The sequence below is a fragment of the Antechinus flavipes genome, chromosome 1, assembly GCF_016432865.1.
Source record: "Antechinus flavipes isolate AdamAnt ecotype Samford, QLD, Australia chromosome 1, AdamAnt_v2, whole genome shotgun sequence".
NCBI classification, from domain to species: Eukaryota; Metazoa; Chordata; class Mammalia; order Dasyuromorphia; family Dasyuridae; genus Antechinus; species Antechinus flavipes.
In genome coordinates, this window is record NC_067398.1 from 316876999 (window position 1) to 316902772 (window position 25774).

Here is a 25774-nt window from a genome sequence, read left to right on the forward strand (position 1 = left end):
TTATTTAAAAAATTCATTTATTATATTCTAATATGTGTGTTGAATTGGTCTTACTATAGAAGCAACTATAGTTACTATAGAAGCAAATATAGTAGTAGCAGTCACTACTGCCATAGTCATAGTAACATCACATTCTAAGGGCAGATAGTAGCACAGTGGATAGTGTGTCAAGTGTGGTGTTTAGAAGAGCCATCTTCCTGAGTTCAAATTTGGCTTTAGACACTTAGTAACTCTGTGACCATGGACAAGTCACTTTATCCTTATTGCCTCTGTTTCCTCATCTGTAAAATGAAGTAGAGAAGGAAATGACAAGCCATTTTACTCTCTGCCAAGAAAACCTCAAATGGGCTTAAAAAGATCAGATATAATTGAAGTGACTGAAAACACCATCACATTAGAAACTTTGATTTGGAAGGCAGTTTTAGACATACATAGGTCAATATCCTCATTTTGAAGAAAAGAAACTGAGGTTCGGAAAGCTTAAATGACTTACCTAGGTTCATAAAACTTGTAAATGTTGGGGATGGGATTTCAACCCAGATGAATATTCTTTAATCTAAATTTAATTCTATGCACTCTAGTAGGCTGTTTGGGGAATTATTAGTTTAAGTAGATAATATGATGTGGACCAATAAATGAAAAAGTGAATATATCTGTGAATTATATAATAAAATCAGGGTTATTATCAATTTTTAAAATATACATTGATGCTTCAATAATAATTAGAATAATGACACATACTACTTAAACATTTACAAAGCACTGTACAATTAATATCTCATCTGATGTTCATAACAATCTTGGATGGTTAAGTTTAATTATTTTATCCCAGTTTTACAGATGGGTAAATTGGGGGTGAGAAAAGTTAGGTTGCTTGCTCAAGGTCATACAGTTTGTACATGTCTCAGGTTGAATTTGAACTCACATCCTCCTATATTTAGACCCCAAACTGTATTGACTGAATCACCCAACTATCTCTTGAGTATATGTGTGACATTAGGGACATAATATAGTTGAATCTGGAGTCAAATAATATAAAATTCTGGCTTTGTCATTTTTGTCCATATAACTCTGAGCAAATCCTTTTAATTCTCTAGGCTTCAATTTCTCATTTGTTAAATAAGAGAACTGATTCCTACGATCCCTTCTAGTCTTAAAATTAGACTGATATCCTTATGACTTGAAATACATACTTCCAGAGGCTTATGGAAGATTAAAGACAGCAATGTTGTTTGGCACTTGGTAAATTTTAAACTTATTTCTATATGTAAATGCCAATTATGTCATTCCTTGCACATAGTATTTGAGCATCTAATAATTGCATCTTCTAGCAAGGTCCTGTGATTAATAGGGATAAAACCCAAAAGAACTGATAAATAGTTCTTAAATTATAGGATATCTTCAAGCTTATGGTACATACTCTGAAACTCTAATTTATTGTTTTTGATTGTCATTGTTTTACTGAGTTTGTACTGATTTATTGATGTTTTGTAATCAATCTGCCTTGTGACTCAGAGTATGCATTGGGAGGTTCCTTGATTTCTAGTGCAATTTATAATTTTTCTCTTCTTTTAAAATACTTTTTTCTTTTTTTTCCTCTGTACAAAAGTAAATGATCTTTATGGGGATTGAATACATAGATTTGTGCAGCCTTGTCTAAATGCATATTTTTTTAAGCCAATAAATGCTGTTCTGGTTTAAGAATTCCATTGATTAAAGCCTTCCTCCTCATACCCTAAATTGCTCTCCCCCTGCCTTTTTATTTTTTTAAAGAAAATGTGTCAATGTGAAAATGGCACATTCCATAATGAAAACATTATCTTCTAATATATCTGCTAGTGTAAGACACAAAAGAAAATTGGATATAATTCAGTTATTTATTACAATGATTTTTGTGTAAAAAATATGACATTGTCCTTTTCCTTAAGTTTTCAGAACAATGAACAGAAACAAAACAACAAAAAAGTATCCCCTCCAAAAAATATGTCATGGGAGATATTTATAGAATGGTGCAGCTAGTTTTGAATTTGTTTCAGAAACCGAACAATTTGGGTGGATGATTCTAGATTTTGTTGGTGAGGAATCACTATTTTAGAATTTGGACTATTTTTTGGTTTGTTTTTTCAGTGTTCTAGCATCCTTGCTTTGTGTTCACAAGGATCATATTTCAGGACTTTATTTGGGCAAAGGATAAACTGGAATGTGTGATCTTACTTGAGAACCTCAAGAGTCATTTATAAGTAACTCTCACCTATTGGTTAATTAATAAGTAGGGATGGGGTAGATTAATAAAATATCTGAAAAAATAAAAGTATTAAATTATTTAAATGTTATTAAATATTAACTTATTATAATATGTTAAATTATTATGACATATTAAATAAAAAATGATCAGAGGAAAAAAATTAATTAGCCTTGAGAGGCTTTGAGCTTACTTTTGACCCTATGTTTCTGTGATGATGTGTGTGATTTGACTCAACTAGTTATGTTTTGAAGTAAGCTACAGATTTTTTTTCTTTGAGACCTTTAATGAGATAAGACTACAATTTTCAGTTCTGATGAACCATAGAAGTTATCTAGCTCCTCTTCTGGAATAACCTGTATAGGCCTTTAAATTTCCATCTTCCCTGGTTCTCTATCTTTCTGTCTGTTATGTCACCCACCTTAGCAACCACTTGACTTGAAGACTTCTGAGGTCACTTTCAGTTTTAGATCTATATTGCTCTAAGATCCCATTCTTTCTGGGGCTATCCATTCTATTCTTCTTTTGCACAATTCCCTTAGGGCATCTTTCTTGATATCAAGCTTATATATCTTCCTCTCTCCAACCTGTTGCTCCTATTTCTGTTTTTTGGGACCAAAAACAAAAATAAAAAATTTAACCTCATTTCTATTTGGTAAGCCTCTAGATCTTTGTAGAAATTATTGTGTTCACCTAAATCTCCTCCTTTTAAAGCAAACCATCCCTAATTCTTTCACTTTGTTCTTGAATTATACCTTCTGTCATCAATACCACTACCCTCTTGTTTATCCAAACCAACTTATTAGTTTCCTTCCTAAAATAAAGTACCTAGAATTGTACATTTGTTGTTCAGTTATTTTTAGTCATGATCGATTCTTCATGACCCCATTTGGGGTTTTCTGGCAAAGATACTGAATTGTTTTTCCATTTCTTCTCCATCTCCTTTTATAGATAAGATAACTGAGAAAAACAGGGTTAAGTGACTTGACCAAGGTAATTCAGCTAGTGAGTGTCTGAGGCCAGATTTGAATTCAGGAAGATAAATCTTTCTGACTCACCCAGATCTCTGTCTACTGCACCACTAATTGCCCATAGTATATAAAATTACACATAATAATCCAAATATAATTTCATTAGGACTGAGTAGGGTAAAACTATGGTTTTCCTTGTCTTGGACACTATGCTGCTTTTAATGGAGTCTAAAGTAACATTAACTTTTTGAACTGCCCAGACATTGATTTATATTGTGCTTGCAATCCACTTTGTTTTTTCTTCTCTATGAAAATTGTTGTAGGTGAAAACTATTTAAGTTTACTCTTTTTACATAAAAAACCTTAGGGACCGGATGAGATGATGTCTGAAGTCCCTTTCAACTCTATGCAATAGACAAATAAAACGTGGAAAGGACACACAAAAGTTTTCTATAATATGTAGATTTGATTTGAGGACTATATCAATAGATACGTTTAACAATGAGCAAATGGTGTAGCAGCCCTGTTTGTAGTGGCTAGAAACTGGAAAATGAATGGATGCCCATCAATTGGAGAATGGTTGGGTAAATTGTGGTATATGAATGTTATGGAATATTATTGCTCTGTAAGGAATGACCAGCAGGATGAATACAGAGAGGCTTGGAGAGACCTACATGGACTGATGCTAAGTGAGATGAGCAGAACCAGGAGATCATTATACACTTCAACAACGATATTGTATGAGGATGTATTCTGATGGAAGTGGATTTCTCTGACAAAGAGACTTAACTGAGTTTCATTGGAGAAATGATGGACAGAAACAGCTACACCCAAAGAAGGAATACTGGGAAATGAATGTGAACTATTTGCATTTTTTATTTTCTTCCCGAGTTATTTTTACCTTCTGAATCCAATTCTCCCTGTGCAGCGGGAGAACTGTTCGGTTCTGCAAATATGTATTGTATGTAGGATATACTGCAACATATTTAACATATATAGGACTGCTTGCCATCTTGGGGGGGGGGAGAAAGGAGGGAGGGAAAAAAACGAAACATAAGTGATTGCAAGGGATAATGTCGTGTAAAAATTATCCTGGCATGGATTCTGTCAATACAAAGTTATTATTAAATAAAAAAAAAACAAACAAAAAAAAAAAAAACAATGAGCAAATGGTTTTTTGCAATATATTTCATAGTTGAATAATGAAAAGCAGGCAATCTCTTATAGATCTTAGAACTTAGTAATGGCAAAATAGGTCCACTACTTTTGGACTGATGATATAGTTTCTAATTTTGGGCAAATTATCAGTGACTTTCAAATCATAGCAAAAAACTGTTAAATGGCTTTTGCTTTAAAGTCCATTTGCCCTTATATATACATCATGAAAGCTGTATTTGATGTCCTTATATAAAAATTTCTGAAGGTGAGTTAACTTATTTCAAATTATGCATTAAACAAATTTCAAAGGTCAGAAAAAGAAATACAGCTATAAAAAGAAAGAAAAATTGTTTTCTGATGCTTAAAACATTTTTTAATATTTTGCATTTCAAATGATGTTCTTCCTGTGGAGAGAGCATGATGCCATTGTCATGGGGAAATATACTCTCAGTTGGTGTCCTAGTAGGAGAAATAGGTTGTATGATATGATTGTATTATATATTTGCAAGACATCTGACCAGCTTCAGGGTGATTTTTTTCCTACACAAAGGTTAATTGACTCCCATGGAAATCTAGGCTATGTATGCCCTCACTGTGATTTGGCTAGTTGAGGTCACTCAGTTAAAAATCTAAACTTGAGATAATGGAAAGAATGCTGGATTTGAAATCTGAGGATCTGGCTCACCCATGTAATAGAACATCATTTAATCTGTCTGCATGTTGGTTTTCTCAGCTATGAAATGAGGGCATTAGGGTAAATGGCCTCTAAGGCCTCCTCTATCTCTATCTTTATAATCCTTATTATCTCTAACTTTAATTCACTTTAAATTTTCAGTATGAGTGCTTGATATCATGCAAGATGGAATGAGAAAACAAGAGACAAAGAAAATTGAATAATTTGAGATATGTGTATTTTTCTTTTTCAGAGGTGGGATTTCATCTATGAAGGGGATTCTTGGTGAAGAAATTTTTCTACCAACACAGATTAGCAATTATAAGAGAGTGACTAGGACAGCAGGAGGTTAAATGATTTGTCTGGAGTCCTATAGTCAATGTGTTAGAGAAGGGACCTGAGAAATGGATCTTCTTGCTCCTAAAGCTAATCTTCCATTTTGCCATGATGCCTCTTGTCCACTTTGTTTCTGAGATTCTTTTGTCTAAAGAACTGAGTGCCATTCTGTGTGCCCACTTCACAAAGGTACTTATTCGATGATTCTGGCTGAAATCTTCCTAATTTGGGGGAGCATGAATGTGCTAAAGGCAGTGTGTTCTTGCACAAATAGTAGCTACAACATTTGTGCAAAAAGCTCAGATTAGCAATCATGGGAGTTGAAGAGAAGAGATGAAAAAATAGTGTTTGCAGTATAAGCAAAGTCAAAAATAGTCACTTAAAAAGTATTTATTAAACATGTACTATGGGTCAAGCACTGCAAAGTTGGGGGGGAGAGGATTAAGAAAAAATATAAAATCAGTTTTTGACTTGAAGGAACTTGCAATATGTAAATAAGTAGGTTTGATGGAAGGCAATCTCATAAAGAAAGGCACCAGCCTACAAGAAGGGGAGAGGCTGGAAAAGCCTTACTGTAGAAGTCAGGCTTCATAAAATCCACCTAGTGAAAACTACTGATCAGGCTCCAGAGACCTAATAGCGAGGTAGCTGGGAAGGGATTTCTTGAAATATTTTGTACTCATTATTTGGTAGATCTATGTACCATTTCTCTCTCTGTTTCTCTCTCTGTATTTTGTAAAGCCATAAGTGTTTTGTTCTGCCCTCTAACGTCCTCTAAATTCATCTCAACTGGACAGCTCTCACTGCTAGAACATTTGTACATTTATATGACCACTGTTGTCTTCAAGCAATGCTTTTTGAAAAGGTACTTTTGTAATAGATTGAGGAAAGCCTTATATTTTCTTGTGAAGAACCATAGGCCCAGGAGTCAATGGATTCATTGCAAAGAAAGACATTTTAATAGCATATTCAAGAATCTATCAAATCCCTCCATTTTTAATTATCAGAATCACAGAATTTGAATTAGAAGGGACCTCAATGTACAAATAATCCAACCCATAGATGAAGGGGATATCCATTATAACAGCCAGTAAATGGTCATTTAATCTTTGTTTCTCTATCTCTCTTCTACCCTCCCCTCTATCTCTGCTTCATCTTTCCTCTTCTTCCCGTTTCGCCAACTTTTTCCTGTATCTGGCTCCTGGAAATCATTAATATCGACTTTGTAGTGCATAATCATTTTTCATATAAATAATTCTTTATTTAATAATTCCCTTTTACATTAGAGAACAACTTAAGAAAACAAGTATGACATTTTGTGAATGTTCAATTTAACAGATAATTATTTAATGCTTAGGTGGTACAGAGAACTGTGCAAGCACTAGGAGAACTACGAATGTTAGATTTAATATGATCCCTATCTTTAGAACATTAGCAGTTTATAACATAAGCATTTTTGACCAAATATGGAATATCTTTAGACCTTATAAATAATGAAATATTGAAGTACTGGTTTGGAATTAGAAAACAGTAGCTCAAGAATTTCAATACTTTTTGGCACTGGATGGGTCACTTCGCTTCTCCAAGCCTCGATTTCTTCATCTGTAAAATGAGAATAATACTTTTTTCACATCCTGCTTCATAGACTTGTTGTGATAGGCACAACACATATACTATATCTAGTAATAGTTCATCCAAAAGTCATAGCAGAGCTGTATTTTATTTAAATATTGAATTATTGTGTTTATTTTTTGTGGCACAAATCCTGGTATGGGGCCATGCTTGGTGTATACAATAAAATAATTTATGTAAAATTTTTCATTACTTTTTTCATATAAATCTAAACCATAGAAATATAACCTTTTAGCATATATAAGGGATATTGCTAGGCAGTATAGCATAATGGCTAGATAGCTGGCCTTGGAGACAGGAAGAACTGAGTTCAAATCTTGCATTTCTGTTAATAGAATAGAAATCACTCAGTCTCCCAGAATTCCAGGCAAGTAGCTAAGATGATAAATTACAAACAAGGTATCAGTTCTGCATTGGCATCAATGGTTCTCCACATATATGTAAGTCTCAAGTCTAGACTTTTTTTAAAAGGAAAAAAATAATATTATTCATGATAATAGTATTGTAAAATGAATTAAATACCAAGACTCCTAATTCATGGATTTGTAACTCTCTTGGACCTTAGATTATGTAATCCAATCCCCTTCTTTTATAAATACAGAAACTGAATCTCATAGAGGAAAACTTGCTGTGCCCAAGAACATTCAGATAGTAAATAGCCTACCTGGGATTTGAACACAGATTGTATGACAGCAAATCTGGCATATTTTTCATTGTGCCACGCCACTCTCCTATCTTTTCTTATTTCTTTAATGATAATTTTATATATATTATATAACCTCCTTCCTCAAGCTTAATTTGTATTTTTACAAAATTCAATTTACTAAACCTGAATTAAATGGCTGCTATATGCAAGGTATTAGGGGAGGAAAAAGGTATAAGTGATTAAAAAGTCAGACCTGTACATTAAAGACAATTAGTTTGACAACTTTGAGAAGGAATAACTGAAGTTATCTTGAATTAATGGTCTATGACTTCTTTTCCCACACTCCCACTGCCAGCCATAGGGGAAAAAATAACTTCAAAGAAATCCATACAAAGAAATCTCTTAAATTTGGTATAGCTAAAATGAAATTGACGAAAAAGTAAATTTCTGCGCAAGATAACATTTATTAACATGGGCATGTGACCTGCTAACAAATAAGTCAATGGTTTGCCTCCATTAACGCCAAAAATCCCAAGAAAAAAGGACAGTTTCCTTTATATAGGTTTTAGGTAGTCCAAAAAACAGAACAGAGTAGATGACATCATGGGATTTAGTGCAATGTGATTGCTTACAAAGTTGAGGCACAGGAAACAACATGATTGGTTGACATTTGGTAATGGGGGTTAGCAATGGTCCCTTCCTTCTTTTCTCATGAGACTAAGAAGTGCTCCTTCAGTACAGGTGAGATAGTGGGTTTGGACAGCATTTGGACAGCAAACCAGGTATCTTTGAAGTACTGATTAATGGAGTAAAGATATCAGGCCTGAATTCTCTTGAATTCACATGCATTCTCCAAGGTCAATTAAATTCTTTGAGGCAATAAAAGATGAAATTTTAAACATATTCCATTACAGATCAGCTGAATTGTGAACTAAGTTCTAAGACCAAACAAAAACAAAAACAAAAACAAAACACTATAACTTTAGCAGTTTCAGCACACAATAGCAGTTATTGGACAAAAATCAATTATTTGTAAATAGAATCAATAAAAATGATATAGGATCAATTTTAAACTTCTCAAGACTAAGCTAAAATATTTGCTTAGAAATGCTTAGGAATTACAGAAGAAAACTCTTTAGTCTGTTTTTTAAAAAAGTGATTGTCTTATTTTTATGTTGCCTAAATTTCTCCCTACATTATTGTCCCTGCTTCTCTCAAACAGCCATCCTATATAACAAAGAATTTTTTTTAAAGAAAAAAGAGGAAGAGAAAAAGCATCAGCAAATCCATTACACACACACACACACACACACACACACACACACACACACACACACACGGATCAGGAAATCCCCAGCTGTGGACCTCTCATTTGCCTCAAGATAGTCCTTCCAAGAAATAGCATTAAGAAGCATAATATATCCTTGTTCCTTGAACCAATCTGCTTCTCATTTGGTTTATCTTATTTGTTGAGAAAAACCTTGTAAACTTTGTTAATCTAGATTTGTTTTCTTTTAAAGAAGAGTAGAACCTTTCAAGACAAAAAGCTTTTAATGGCTCTAAAGCAATCACAATTAAAAATACATTGATTTTGTTGAGTGCTGGGCAATGCTAATCTCTTTAGTGAAGAGAGAAGGCATCTTAGTCATCTAGTTGCAAATACTGTTTTTGAGAAATGTATTTGCTGAAGTCAAGGAACTTCTATATTAGTAGTTCCATCATGAAGGAGTTGACAGGCAATTTGATGTAGTGATAACTACAATCCTAAGAAAGTCATCTGACTTCTCTAACTTTAGCTTTGTCAAATGTAAAAAGGAGTTGGGCTAGAAAACCTTTAAGATCCCCTTCAACTCTAAAAAGTGATTCTATAAATCAGTGAGTCTTAATATGGTAAATTAAATATATATATATATCCTTATAAATAAGATATTCATTTTAGGCTAAATAAGATATTTAATCTAATAACATATGTACTAAACAAGGTGCTTATTAAAAGTCAGCTTTACATGGTGGGTAAAGTAGGTAGCCACCTACAAAATACCCTGATTTTATGAATATGGGAAAGGGCTTATTGTTCAAGGAAATAAATTTCCTTTAGGTTCCAAGTATGAGTTGAAATGATTGTGACATGAGGACAAAACACAACAATAAAATATATTTTAGAAAAAAAAAGAAACACCTCACCTCTCCCTTTGCTGTTGCCAAAAATATTCTTAAGTAACAGTCTTTCATTTCATCAATAAAAATTGATGATTTTGAAGAAGATGAAGGTGACAATGAAAACTTACTAAATAATAAGTAGCTTTTGGAAATTATGTAAGAAAATCGTTTTTTGCCTTCTCAGGTTGTCCTGGCCTACATAATGCTGAATTATTAAAAAAAAATGTTCCAGTTAAGGCCAACTATTGGCTCTTGTTTAGTGGGAGATTGAGGGAGCTAAGCCTCCCAATATAGATATAGCCTACTAGATAAATTTGAGGTTTTTAAATTCAAACACATGATTTTTTCTGGCACTCCAATTTCACTGTGTTCCCTTTCATGGAAGGCACAGCTTCCACTGAGTACTCACAGTTCTACTTTCCATCTGTCTCTTGCACATATAGTTGACTGAAACTCTTCCAGTTTTGTTTTGTTTTTTATCTGTGATAGTATAAAGTTCTCATTTGGTTCCCGAGGTCTTGGAACAGCTGCCTTTTCAGTAGAGTAATCACCATAAGAATAGCCAGGTGTTAAAGTCCAAAAGTCTTTATTGTTTCCTTGGCCTGGTGCTCAGCTAGCTTTCTCCAGCCCTTCAGAGGGCACTTGGTTTCAGTGGAGAAAATGCAGAAGGACACGCTAACCACCACAAGGCTGATGAAGATAGAAATGAATCTCTTTCTCCTTGGCTCCGAGAACTTGAGCTCCCACTTCCAGTCTGCTTGTCTTCTCTAGCGCTCTCTCCCAGCCTCTCAGTCCCCCAGGAGAGCCACCAAGAGCTTGAATGAAGATGGAATGAATCTCATCCAGTCTTGCTGGCTGTTATCATAAGATAGAGGGGAAGCCTTTATCATAAGTATGAATCTTGTGGAACTATATTAGGTACTAAGTACATGTACTGAACTAGAGTACTATTAAGCACCATGCTAAACTAGATAACCATTGTATTTATCAATTTATCTATTAATACCTTGTAAGAATCCTTGTTTCAGAGTTCTGGCCCATAATATCTTCCGCTTTCTTTTGTTTTAGAACATAGGTGGTCACACCCTCCCTGACTTCTCAAGGAGGTTAGAACCCCCAAAAGGATGTGATCACACCTTCCCTGACTCCTAAAAAAGGGGGGTGAAAACACTAAAAACGGAGGTGATCACACCCTCCCTGACATCTCAGAGAGATGAAAATCAAAGGAAACTGGGGAATCAAACCAGATTAGCAGGTTTCTGTGTTACTTGAAACAGGTATACATAAATCCATCAGCATGGGAGTTATTACATAAGCACATAGCAATATAACACAGGCTAGTAGTGATTTAACAAATAACATGAATCAACATGAGGAATTATATGTGTCCATAAGTCCTAGAAATAGTCCAAAACCAATCTATTGTTCATTATTTCATCTGTCTGGGAATCCAGTGATTCCTGCAAGTTTTGAATTCCTGCAATAGTCTCATCTTGTGTTAGGGAATCTAGATTCCTGTAGATTTTGAAGTCCTGTATCAGTCTTATCAACAATTTTTCATCTCAGGGAACCCAATAATTCCTGCAGGTTTTGAAATTCTCTAACTGTCTCATTATCAGCCATGCTCTTTCAGTGTCAGATGTTTCTTAGATCTTCTCCTTTGTTTTGAGGTTTTTTCTCTTTTTCTGTTTCTCTACAGGTGCTCATTGGTACCCATCTGATTCTTTCTCCATCTGTAGAGATATAAGCAAACCCTTTCACCCAAGCAGTTAGCCTAGCTAGTCCCTTCCATTTACCACTTTCTGGATTTCTCCACATCACCTGGAAATTACATTGGAGTTGCTCGCACCGGACACTGTCCTTCTGTTGGGCTAAAAAGCCTATATTTTCCCCAATTGTAATCTCTTTCTACCATCTGATTGCTTTTCCACTGATTGATCATAGTAGAGTCTTGAATTTCTAAAAACTCTCTGGGTGTAACCTCAGCTGCCATCATGCCCCACCTGTTTTTTTTTTGAGGTTTTGAAGCTGGGCCCCACCTCTCGTTTCCCTGGGTCAATCTACAGTCTGAGGCCCAGTGGAAGCCCTTGTTACATTTTATACATGGAGTTTTGGGTCTTATTCTCTCACCCTGTCCTCTCACTCTTTCTCTATGCCAACATTGAGCTTTCATGGCCCTACTTTACCACACTGAAAGCATCGACGAATCTCTCTGGAAATCCCTTGCCAAAAGGGGCCCTGTCTTTCCATGTTGGGATCTTGGGAAGTCTGCATTATAGCCTGTAAAGAAGCATCCTTGTGTAGTCCCAGAATAATTTTTCGATAAATCTCATTATCATTTTCCTTAGCCATTTGTCTTATCATAATTTCTGTTGCTGCATTTTCTCCAGTCGTTCGTATGATAGCTGTTTGCAGATGTCCCACAAAATCAGCAAAGGGTCCATTTGGATTTTGCTTTATTTTTGTGAAGGCTTCCCCTCTATCTTGTTGTCCTGGGAGGGTACCCCATGCTTTGATAGCAGCAGCAGCAATTTGCTCATATGCTATCAAAGGGTAATTAATCTGTGCTGAAGCTTCTGCATACTGACCTTTACCTGCTAGTTGGTCAAAAGTGATTTGTATATTAACTCCAGTTTGCCTATTTTGTTGGACTTGTATCCTGGATAATTCACTACACTCCAAAAGCCACAACAGTTTTGTCCAGGTTCTAAACATGCCCTTGCTATAGATTTCCAGTCATTTGGTGTTAAAATTTCATTAGCCAAATTCTCTGTCATCTTAACATAAGATGATGTAGCCCCATAAAGAGTGCAACCTTTTTTCAAATCCTTAATAATCTCCAGATCAGAAGAAATGTATCTTCTCCTGGATTGACCTTAAGAATCAAATTCTTCAATCATAGGGTATGCTTCTATTAAATCAGATATATCCTGTCCTTTTTTATAGTTTTAACTAATGCCTTCTGTAATCTTGTCATAAGCTGCTTCATAGGTGGTGCCGACTGAGTCACTTCCCCTTCCCCTCCTCCTTTTCCCTCCACTTATGAAGGGTTAATTGAGGGGAGTAGGTCAGGGGATGGGGAATACTCTAATGGCTCCTGCTGTGAAGTACCATTCCTTAATTTCATCAGAATTGTACTTAACTCCATTCTTGTCTAATTCTTCATACTTTTCACCTAGTTTGTCAGTATCCTTCCCCTCCTGAACATTCTTCTTTTTCCTTATTCTAATACTTATATAATTCCTTAAAGCTAATTGTATTGCTATATGTATAGAATGTTTCTTTAGGAATTGAAATAGGACCATTATCATTGTAATATTTGCATAGTTGCTCTACTACTAATTTCCACTCATCTGGATCTAATTCTTTTTCCTTACAGAACTAAGGAGATGTGTATTTTAGTATTTCAAAGAGTTCAATGATCTGCATCCAAATTACAATCAAACCTTAGTTTTTTTGTTTTTTAATGAGTTTAACCAAGCTTTCGACACATTTTCCTTGAGGTGGAAAAGAAGGCTCTTTTCTAAACATTTGTCCCATTTCAGTTGAAACACTAGTTTAGTCCTTAACAAAGTTTCCTTCTTGTCTATTTTTGTACTTACCCTAATTTCTGGGTTACAGATGTAGGTCCTTAGCCCCACGTTGGGTGCCAAAATATAATGTTCTTGTTTGGTTTTCTGGAGGTCTTGGAGCAGCCTTCCTTTCAGCAGAGTAATCACCACAAGAATAGCCAGATGTTAAAGTCCAAAAGTCTTTATTGTCTCCTTGGCCTGGTGCCCAGCTAGTTTTTGCGTGGTCTTCAGAGGGCACTTAGTTTCAGTGCAGAAAATGCAGGAGGCCAGACCAGCCACCACAAGGCTTATGAAGATGGAATGAATCTGTCTCTGCATCCTCCCTGGTTTATATGCTCTATTCTAAGTATAAATCAATCATTATATCACTAAAAAACCATTATTTGTTGTAAGATTTAATTAATCATACTGAACTTGGAGAACTATTACACACCATGCTAAACTAGATAGCCATTGTCTCATCAATTCCTCTGACTTAACACCTTGTAAGAATCCTTGTTTTGGAGGTCTGACCTATAACAACATAGATTTTAATTGAGGCAGCTAATAGCTACTGCACTGGTCCCAGAGTCAGAAAGACCTGAGTTCAAATCTGGTCTCAGACACTGACTGCTAAACCTTTGGCCAGTCACTTAATCCTGTTTGCCTCAGTTTCTCCATTTATAAAATGGACTGGAGAAGGAAATGGCAAACCACTCCAGTATCTTTGCCAAGAAAATCCCAAATAGGGTTACTAAGTTGGACATAAAACAACTGAACTACATAAGGATGGTTTAATTTGTTAATGACTTTGGTTGCCTTTAGACATCCTTAATGGAGATTGTTTTTTCATTTGATAAAGATCTATGGAGGAACTCCTTATATTTAGTAATTGTGTTAGCTTGGATTAAATTAATAATTCTAATTGAATATGTGAGTTTAAGCCTGATAATGACACCAAAATCAATGATTTTCAAATCATTGGCAGCCAATGTGCCAATGATTGTCAAACTCTCATGTCATGCCATAGAATTACATGTTTTCATATTCAGCAGATAGATAACATAGTCAGGGAAACTTGAGTTTAAAACATACCACATAAATTGAGTGACTCTGAATAAAGAACCTGAGCTCTTTCAACCTCAGTTTCAGCATCTTTGAAATGTGAATAATAATATCACCTACCTCACATGGTTGTTGTGAAGATCAAGTGAAATAATATGTAAAGTGTTATGTGAATGATATCCATCTTCATTATTATTATTGCAGAAACTCTCCTCTGTTAAAGTACCCTTCCAAAGTCTCATTATAGTGTGGGGGTGACTTTTGGATCATAGGGCTATATTGATAGAGAATCAAACTTTGGCAGGTATTACCAAGCTGAAAAATCTTCAGATACAAACCCCCAAGTAGACAATGTCTGTTATATAAACATCCTCTGAGCTGAATGAACAGAATCAAGATTGGATTGGTAGCAAAGTGATGGATTTTTTTGACTAAAATACCCACCACAGGGATATAATTTAAAATTATTGAAATCCTGAATTGTCGAAGTTGAAATGGCAATTTAAGAAATTCTCCTACTGACACTTTTTCTATTCTCTGGTTTAATATTTTAAAAATATTTTCTGGGATATTTTCTCCTCTTTGGAATCTACAAGGCAAGGTGAAAATTACTACAGGCAACCCTTAGTATTCATCATAAATTTATTGCTGGAAGCAACCTTAGAGGATATTATATCCAGCCCCTCATTTTATAGATGAGAAGACTCAAATTCATGGTTGTTAACATATTTGCCCAAAGTCAAATAGTTAAACAATGTCTGAGACAAGAATCAAACTCATCTTCATCATTTCAAGTTTAGCAGTCTTTTGGCTATACCCCTTAGTGACCTGGAAGTGACCTTTGAAGCTATCTAGTTCAGCTTTTAAATGAACAGGCATCCTCCCTACACCATTCCTAAAATGTGGTCATCCAATCTCTCTTGGAATACTTTCTATTAAGAGGAACCTACTAGCTCTGAAAGCAATCCATTCTGTTTTGAGACAGTTTTGTTTGGTGGGATATTTTTCCTTAAAATAAATATAAATCTACTTCTCTGTAAGAAGGACTTGTTTAGGTGGATTGTTTTGCTTTGCAGCTATTGGTATTGCCAACTTAAACTTTCTAGGAAGCAAATGCAAACAGGAGCAATGGACTAGGTGAATTAGATACTGGACCTGAATTGCTGGAGCATTGGCTTCTTGCTGAGATTTACAATGCTTCCCATTTTCTCTATTGCTTATCTTTCACTCAATCTATAATAGAAATCTATTTAGAAGAATTGCATATGTTTAGACTATAGTGGGTTGCTTACTTTCTATGGGAGAAGATAAGGAAGACAGAAGGAGGAAAAATTTGGGACACAAGATTTTGCAAAGGTGAATGTTGAATCTATCTTTGCATGTATTGGAAAAATAAAAAGCTATTAAAATAAAAAAACACATTTCCATATTCATCATGCTGCACAAGAAAAATCAGATCAAAAAGTGAAAGAAAAAAAAACATGAGAGAGGAAAAAAAACAAGCAAACAACAAAAATGTAAAAATACTATGCTTTGATCCCACTTTGTCTCCATAGTTCTGTCTCAGATATATGTTAATGTTAGTCTCACCTACTTCCCTAATTTTTTCTCTTTGTTATAATCATGGAACTGCTTTCTGATGATCTCCTATTGTCACAATTTAATGATTGAGAACCACTACAGTTAATAATCACCGTGTGTGTGTGTGTGTGTGTGTATGTGTGTGTGTGTGTATGTGTATGTGTATATATATATATATATATATATATATATTTTTTTTAATCCATGCAGGAGCTGAGTGTCACAAGCTGCAGTGGTCCCAGACTGAAAGGAGATAAACTTCTTCTCTATGCAAGTACATTTTGCAACAGGTTGACTGTAGTGGATATAAGTTGGAGTGGAGCTACAGATTTGGGTGTGCTAGCTCTTGTTGAAGGAGCTTCAAGGTATAAAATCAAAAATTATTATTTTTCCTCAAGTGTAAAAGTCGCCTTTCCTTTTCCTGTTATCAGTATCTGTAGAAAGAATAGCAGCAGGTGACTTGTATATACAGCAGTAAACTTGAAGTCAAGAAGACCTGTGTTCAAATTCTGTCTCAGATTCTTAGTAGCAATGTAACTCTGGGCAAATTACTTAATTTCTCAGTTTCCTCATCTACAAAATGTGTATAATAATGCCTACTTCATGGTTTTTTTGTGAGCATCAAATGAAATAATATATTAAAAATGCATTATTATAATTTTTCCAGCCCTAGTAATGGGTTATAATCTTAACTAGTATTTTGTATGATAATTCTGTGTTGTCTTCAATTTGGGATTTTATTTTAGTGATTAACTATTGTTTTATCAATTCTGGGAATTTAGCTCCAATGTATAGAAACTTTCTTCATTCATGTAAATTGGTAATTCTGTAGTCTAAAAATCTTCTGGAGTTGTCTGGAGGCACTCAGGGTTTCAGTCAATTGTTTTAGTGTGTGCTAACAAATACTGTTGTTTTTTGTCCTTCATTCTCAAAGAGAACCATGACAGTAGGGAAGGGATGCCATGGCATGTAAGTGAATTGGATTTCGAGTGAGGGAGGGCTGGGCAAGTTCACCTGCCTCACTTTCCCCTCTGAGCCATCTGGATCCAGTAGCCAGATATAGATCAGGATGACTGGAGATGGCCCATGATGCAGTGGGAGACGTTGGACTTTTTAAGCTTAAACAAGTCTCAATTTGACTAGAATCAAACAACAATAACAACAACAACCCAACATCTCACTAAAAATATTTAGGCACTTTATATTTTAAGTTTAATCTGCATTATTTTTCTTCTGAGGCAATTGGGGTTAAGTGACTTGCCCAGGGTCACACATTAGGAAGTATTAAGTGTGTCTGAGATCAGATTTGAATTCAAGTCCTCCTGACTCTATCCAGTGCGCCCCATAGGTGCCCCTTAATCTGCATTATTAACAAACATTTTCTCCTCGTTTTAATCATTTTAAGTCAAGACAATCAACAAAATGATTTTTTAAAACCCTGATTTGTAGCCTTCATCCATTTGCTAGATATAAATTCTCACAATGAATATTTAGTAGTCCTCTGGCAGCTCCATTCACCATATTCCTGGTCCTTTTTCTCACAGTTTGTGTATGACAGATGTAGGACTTGACCCTATATTTTCTTGGCTCCCCAAATTTCCTTTTAAGTAGTGTGACTAAACAGTAGGTCACATTACTTCTCAATTTGGATTTATATATGTTAATTATGGAGGAAATTTAGGATTGAATCAGCCCATTTTTTCCTTTCTAGGATAAGTATCCTTAATTCTTTTAACCTGTCTTTGTATAGGCCAGATTAAATGAGACAGTTGTAATTTCCTTCACCATAAGAATTGCTTTCCTTTAAATCCCTCCTGTAGCTTTCTAGTGTCATTTTCCTGTTAATGCAGTCTAAAACTATCTTTGTCCTTTTGGCATTATCACATCGTTGAGTCATTCTTGAACCAGGAAGAAGGATAGCTTAGTTTTAGTAAATGGTTTTGTCCACCTTAGATTAAATAAATAAATAAATAGCCTCTTGTAAACGCTTGGGTAGCCTTAAGGTCTGAAGGCTGAAATAACAAGAATAATTGCAACATGAAAATAATCCCTAATCCTGGTTTAAGCCATTTATTGCAATCACAGTAACTCCCTTTTCTGAGTTCCCATCACACTTATCTATATTGCTTATGTTGGTGCCTTGCAATGTTATTTAACTATTTAGAGTCTGCTGGTATTGTCTAAGACCTTAGATTTCTTTTGGGTTTTTTTTTCATAGCAAATGTTATATTTTTGTTATTATATATATGTTATATATGATTTTCTCTCTATCTATATATATTTATATGTTGGTATATCTTTATCTATAGATATTTAAATAAGAATCCATCTATAAAACTCTATATATGCTTCTCTCTGTAGAGCTATATATCTGTATACAGATAGAAATATAGATCTATATAGACAGGTAAAGATCTATCTTTTTTAAAAAAAGAAAAAATGATTCAAGTGTAACTTTAATTGTGTTTACTTTTAGCCTTCTCGCATTATCTATTAATGGATGCCAAATTACAGACAAAGCCATCAGAGCCTTAGTTAAAAAACATGGAAACAGGTAATAACCTTCAACTTTTCATCTGTATACAACGATTACATATTAGACACAGAAACAATGAAAACCCCTTTAGGGTGCTCACTGCTGAGTTACTGTAATTTTGTGTTTTATATTTTGTTACCTATTACTTTGGGATGAAAAAGTTAATTCCTTTGGGGTACCTATAAACAAATCTATAATAGAGCATGGTAACTGAAAATTTGCCCCACCAATGTGGGACATTACTGTGCTAGAAATTTGGAGGGTAACCAACAGCACTAATCTGGGAATACTTCCTTTAATGTTAATCTTGCTTACCACAATGACAGTAATGGTGGTCTCATTCCAAAGGGGCTCATGCCCTCATTTTATAATGTTCTAGAAATCTTGTGAGATTCTAAGTAATGACTCGGCTTTCTGGAGGTTGTGCAGCCAATGCTGCTATTTATACCTAGTCCAAAAATAGCTAGTTACACTTCTATCCCTAAAACAGTGTATTACTCCCCCCCACACATCGTTCAACATATATATTATGTACATTCAAGTATGTATATAATAGAAATCTCCTTGTCTATTGTCACCCTCAATTGTGAAACTTACAAAGTTATATTTCTTCTTGAAAGCTTCATATAGAATATATTATATCAGACTAATTTTGCTTTCATGTATGTGTGGCAGTCCTAGAATGTTACATTAGGGGACTGGAGGTGAATTAATTTTCCTAGAATTTGGCAAAACATTTGACAAAAATGCACAGAAATTCTTGTATATTAGACAGAAATATTTGGTTTAAACCAAAGCTTCTTAAACTGTAGGTTGCAACCCCAATATCACAAAATTATGATTTTTTATCAGTAAATATTTTATTTATATACCTATTTTATATACCTATGTACCCAGGATTGTATAGAAATTTTCTCAGGCAAAAAGGGGTCACAAGTGGAAAAAGTTTAAGAAACCCTGGTTCAAACAATCATATAATTTAGGAAATCGATAACTGGTTGGGTACAGAGTAGTAATTAATGGTTCTAGATCACCTTGAAAAGCAGATTCAAATGGAATAATCTAGGAATTTTATCTGTTGTGTAATTTTTGTTGTTGTTGCTAGTAATTTATGTATGCATATGACATACGTAACGTGTTGGATGCATCAGGGTGGATAAAGATCTCAACATGCCAGAATATTGGGTTGAATCTAATAATGGGATAAATAATTCTTAACTTTTTTTTAAGAATAATCTTTATATGTATAAGTTGAAGAGTTTTGACTTGAGTTTATCTGAAAAATAATCTGTTTCTTTTTTAGTTTATTACAAATGTAATAATAATCAACAATTTCAAATAGCTGTCAAGAGAGTTTATATATTAGGATGCATTAAGAGATAGTATTCATGATTAGGGAATAATAATTCTATCATACTCTATGCTGGTAGGATACATCTAAAATAGTCATATAGTTTTGAAGATTTTTTTATAGAGCAGGCTACTGTGCTCATTCTAGGGGAATTAGCTGTTTTTATCTTATCCCTACGAGAAATATTCAGAAGGACATTCATGAATAGCAGTTTATGACTTTAGCCTTTTATTTAGTGACATCTCTTTCTCTGTCAAAAATAAACTTTGATTGGGATACAAATTATGTACTTTTATCTCATAAGACATTATTTTTAAATAGTAGATTATCAGTTGCTTACCTTCCTTCTAATATGATAACATAGTCTTCTGTTTATATCATGATTCAGACAAGAATGGAATAGAATGACTATGTCTAGACACTGGAGATTGTTTATTCACTGTGATTATTTCTGATGTTTCTGACTTTCTACTTGATACAGAAAAATATTCTACCAATTGAACTTAAAATCATTTTTTCCTTTATAAACAACCAATGTAATTGACTGTGGGAGGTTTTAGGACAACTTACCTTGTTCTAAGATGCTTTGTTTTAAGATCCTTGGTTTTTCTTCTCTATATAAATCCTACTCATTCAAATCCCATTCTCTCTTTGACAATTTCCTTGATTTTTCCATTCAACAACCATTCCTTTAGTGGTTGAGCTCCTGTGACATTTATAATCTTTAATACATAATCAGATACCCTCAAATCATAGAATCTTGAAATTACAGGTTTGTCAAGTGTCATCTAGTCTGACTCATAATTGAATTAAGAATCACCACCAAATCATAATTAATAAATGGCTATTCAATCCTTGATTGAAGACCTGTAAAGAAGGACCTATACATTACCTCCAGATCCTTCTACTTCTTTTTGAAACATCTCTCATTTGCAGGAAGTTTCTCTTTAAATTACAAAAAATTAAATACGTCTCTTTTCAGCTTTTATCCTTTGCTCTTGATTCTTCTTTCTGAGTTCAAATAAAACAAGACTACTCTCTGTCTCTCTCTCTCTCTCTTTTTTACATTATTGGCCTTCACATACTTGAAGACAGATTTTATAGAGTCTTACATGATAAAGATAACCAATTCCTTCAACTAATCTTCATATGGCATGGACTTGAAACATCATGTTCTCCTGGCTGCTGTTCCCTGTTTACCCTCCAACTTATTAATAGTCTTTCTGGATATATATATATATATATATATATATATATATATATATATATATATATATATATATATATATATATGACTCTCTGTGATCCTCTAGACTATACAATCCATGGAACTTTCTTGGGAAAGATACTGGAGTAGTTTTATTTTCTTTTCCAGTGCTTTTAAGGCAAAAAGAGGCATACTTACCATATAGCAAGTAAGTTTCTGAGTCTGGATTTGACCTTAGGTCTTCCTGACCTCAGGACCAGTGCTCTGTCCACTGAACCATCACTTCACTGCTCACCAAGTATGTACTGCATATATATCCTCCCAAAAGATTGTAAGGTAAAACACTATTTTCTGCTTTTATATTTTTCAAAGTGCCTAGCATGCCATGGTACTGAATACATAATTATCCAATAAATACCTGTTGAATTTTACTTTGCAAAGATGTATTTAACCAAATCTTTAATAGAATGGCTGATATATACATATCTTCTATATATTGGGAGCATCTTACTTCTTAAATCTCACTCCTTTTTGACACTGTCATCTTGGGCTATAACACCACTAAATATAAAGAGAGACACTTAGAATTAGGGCTAGAAACATAGCTTTAAATAATATTCCTTGCCACATATCTCATGATTTAAATCTTTAGTTTCAGTCATTAGTATGTTGACTCCAAGGTATCATTTAATCATGAATGCAGTTATAAAAACTTTTCAAACTAGCTGTAGGTTATATATATATTTTAGAGAACGTATGCAAGAATTTTCCATGGCTATCTGTCTAGCTCCATTTCAATTTGTACTAGGACAGAGTCCAACTCTGTTCCAGAATATAACAGAACTCAACTAAATTCATAGGAATGGGGATGTGGAGGTTGCCATAGATTCTTAGAGGAATATATTGAAGTATATCATTAGTATAGTAGGGCTCAAGCCAGGGGATCCAGCATCTAAAACAATGAATTATAATGGTGGTGGTGGTGGTGGTTGTGATGGTAATGATTCACAATTATTTGTTGCCACTAAAGTGCTTTCCTCACAAAAACTATGTGAGGTGGATTCATTTTATACATGTGGAAATTGAGACTCTGAAAGTTTAAGTAACCATAGAGCTAGAAAGAGAATAAGGCAGAATTTAAACATTGATACTCTGATACCACATTCTGTGCTTTATCCACCTCAATGTCTGGAGAGTGCTAGAGAGACTTTTCCTTTGTAATAGTGATCTTTAATCAAGAAGTCAAAAAAAGTGAATGTCTAAGAAAGACTTAAGCTAAATCAAAGTCTGGTTAGAAGAAATATGGCAACAACAAGGATGTGTGGGATCAAAGGCAAGGGGTCACTAACTTGGGGGCAATATTACTCACTTGCTTCCTTGTTCTCTTTTCTACTAGAGAGCATAGCCAAGCATGTATCTCTATTCTTCTTGGTGAATTCCAGTTATTACTATAATCAGTAATGGACACAGTATGTATTTGCTATTGCCTTGCAAAAAGTATAGTTAATTAAACTAAATTGTGTGTGTGTGCGCACATTTATATCCATATCTGCTACTTTAGTAAAGAAAGCAGTAGAATAAAACATGAATGATATGAAATCAGCCAAGACACAGTTATTTAGCAATTATTATGTACCAAGTGATGGGCATACAACTCATGGGTGAGGGTACAAAAATAATTATGTACAAACAAGATACATATAAGATAAATTGAAGATAATCAATAGATAGAAGGTACTGGCATTAAGGGGAATCAGGAAAGGCTGCTCATAGAAGTTTTGTCTGGGTCTTGTAGAAAACTAAGGAAACCAAGAGGCAGAGATGAGAGTATTTTCAGTGAAAATGTCTGGAGTTTGGAGATGGAATATCTTAAGCAAAGTAAAGAAAGGAAGCCTATATCATTGGATAGATGAATATGTGGTAGAAAGGGAGGCAGAATAAGTTATAAAACTAGATTAGGATATGAAAGACTTTGAACACTAAACAGAGGATATAATCCCAAGAGTGTTAGGGAACTGCTGGAGTTGACTGAATAGGGGGATGACATGGTTAGATCTGCATTTTAGGAAGATTAATTTGACAGTTGAGTAAATGACACTTGGGAGTAGGGGAAGAATTAATGCAGGAAGATCAAACAGCAGGATGTTATAATATTTCAGGTGTCAGGGGATGAAGGTGGTGACAGAGTCATAGGAAAGAAGGGAGACTATCCAGAAAATCTACAAACCTCTCCTACTTTCTTGGCTATTCCCTCCAGTAAAAGCATGCCTGGAGTGACAAAGTTGACTTTGTAATCTTGGGTGGCAAGAGATGAGGAGTAGCAATCATGAGCTCGTACCCCTTGGGAAGAGTACAGATTTATTAGTCTTGGTAGGTTCTGGGAATGGGGAAGCCTGGTCAGATCATATTCCGATGTTTTATTGTACACAAATTTGGGATGGTTAAATTACTTTAGTTGTTGCATATCGGTCCCTTCAAATGTTAATCAATAAAATGCATAGCTCTCCTAAGAGTTTTTAACATTTTCTTTTTTTTTTTTTAAATAGAATTTTAAAGAAATATAATGTCTCTTTTAGACGACATCATTTACAGAGGTCAAGGCCAGCACAGATCTATGAATCAAATGGAATGAGAAGCTCTAATTATGAAACCAAATCTTTTCTTTCCACTTTGGAAGTTAATTCAATGCAATTATAGAGATTTAGCCTTTTGATGAACCCATGAAATTCTCATTAATGTTGAGGAAATAACATACAATCTCATTGAGAGGAGAATATATGACATTGCATCTCAGAAGAAATATGCATGGCTTTTATAAGATGGGCTGAATCTTGTACAAGGAGGGAAGCAGCAATTTTTGATTAACAAATTGCCAGCATGGGGCACTTTGCTTCAATTTTCAGCTATTTAAATCCCAGTATTAATCAGCTTTTGCAGAATACCACCTGCTGTTCACAAACCAGCAAGGAAGGCATTAGCTGGAAATTGTAGCAATAGCATTTGAGCAGAGACTATGCTGGCCGCTGCCTATATTTTGTTTGAAGACCACTTTTATATTATTATTATTATCATTCAGGAATTGGACCATGCATACTACGTCATCATCAAATGACTTTTCTGAGAGCCTTTTTTAAAGATAATGAACAGTGGTGATAAGTCATCAAATCTCCTATCAAGTAGATCTTAGATTTGTGTTGTATAAACATATTAAACCAAAATTAGAATGATGGAAACAAAGAAACTTTCAAGATTTTTGACTGATAGATGAGGAGGGAGTTTATTCTTGACATGAAGAATAGTTTCTCTGAATTCACAAAGTGGAGTTTTGAGTTTGAACATAAAATTTATTGAGGGCATGAGTATTAGAAAAAAAAAATCTGGAAAAGTAGATGGGAGTCAGATTTTAAAAGCTTATGTACCAGGACAAGAAGTTAGCATTTTTGTAGGAAAAAAATAGAAAGAGCTTTTATATCTTTTGCACTTTTCAGTCAGCTCTGTGGTGGTAAAGATGTAGTTTGATGGTGACCCTGGTAGAGTCCTTTAACCTTGTGAAAGCCTGCCTGTTCATTTCTTGTACCTTCATCAAACAGCTCAAGAAAATTCAAAATGCAGTTAGGTGGTGACAATATCTCTTCCTGTCTTATGCTTTGCTTGATATTTATAATATAAATGATCATTGAACAGAATGGATCTCTATTTTCTAGGGTTGCTGGGTGGCATAGTGGACAAAATATGGAAATTAGAGCCAGGAAGACGAGTTCAAATTCAACCACAGACACTTCCAGCTGCATGACTGAGCAAATCACTTAATCTCTCTCTGCCTTGGTTTCCACAACTGTAAAATGAGAATAAAAATAACATCTATTTCCCATGGTTATTGTGAAGATCAAATCAGAGAATAAAATTGTAAACTCTTAGCACAGTTCCTGGTACATAGTAGGGGGTTAATAAATGCTTTTTCCCTTCACCCCCTTGAATGAATGAATAAAAAATCATTTATTAAATATTTAATATGTGTGTGTGATACTGTTCTAAGCTCTGGGGTTACAAACACAAGCGAGCAAAGATAAAGTAGAGATAGGAAAATAGACATTTGGGTGGGCAGTTGCTGATGTCTTCTTGCTTACCTTTTTTTTCTCCAGAGGCAATAATATCTATGATCCTTCTTCCCCCAAAACAAAAACAAAAATAAAAACATGATAGTTTCTTCTTTTTCAGGTTTCTTGAGAGTGGATACCTTAGTACCTTCAAAAAATCTTATTGCAATTTTAAGCTAAAGCCATAAAGTGTCCCCAAAGTCTTTAAGACTTTTAAGAATGAACTAAAACTTTTGGGACATGCCATGTGTCTCCTTTGTGTAGTGATAATTCTGTATTTAATTGTCCAGTTGTCTTCTCTCCCCTTTCTCCCACCTCCTAAGGCTTTTATAAGAGCAGGATTCTCTCAGGAACCATTGCTTGATCTGAACCTGTAATTTCACTTTAAGGAACTCACACTAACCATGAAAATCAGCTTTAAAAAACAAAACAAAACAAAACAATTTAAAGCCTTAAGACAATTGCCTGGAGTCCTAGATCACAGAGAGGCTAAGTAATTTGTGTATTATCTTAATACCAGTACATACATCCGTGAACTCAGCTCTTCTTTTATTCAAGGGCAACTGTC

The 25774-nt window shown here is 34.5% G+C and overlaps 1 protein-coding gene across 1 annotated transcript in view; it reads left to right on the forward strand.

Moving 5' to 3' along the window:
- The window catches only part of LOC127541231 (uncharacterized), a 152214-nt gene that overhangs the window by 56456 nt on the left and 69984 nt on the right, over positions 1-25774 (forward strand). The window contains exons 3-4 of the mRNA XM_051966439.1: positions 16226-16380; positions 18492-18569. Of these exons, the coding sequence (XP_051822399.1) occupies positions 16226-16380; positions 18492-18569 (233 nt within the window). The remainder of the gene's footprint in view (positions 1-16225; positions 16381-18491; positions 18570-25774) is intronic.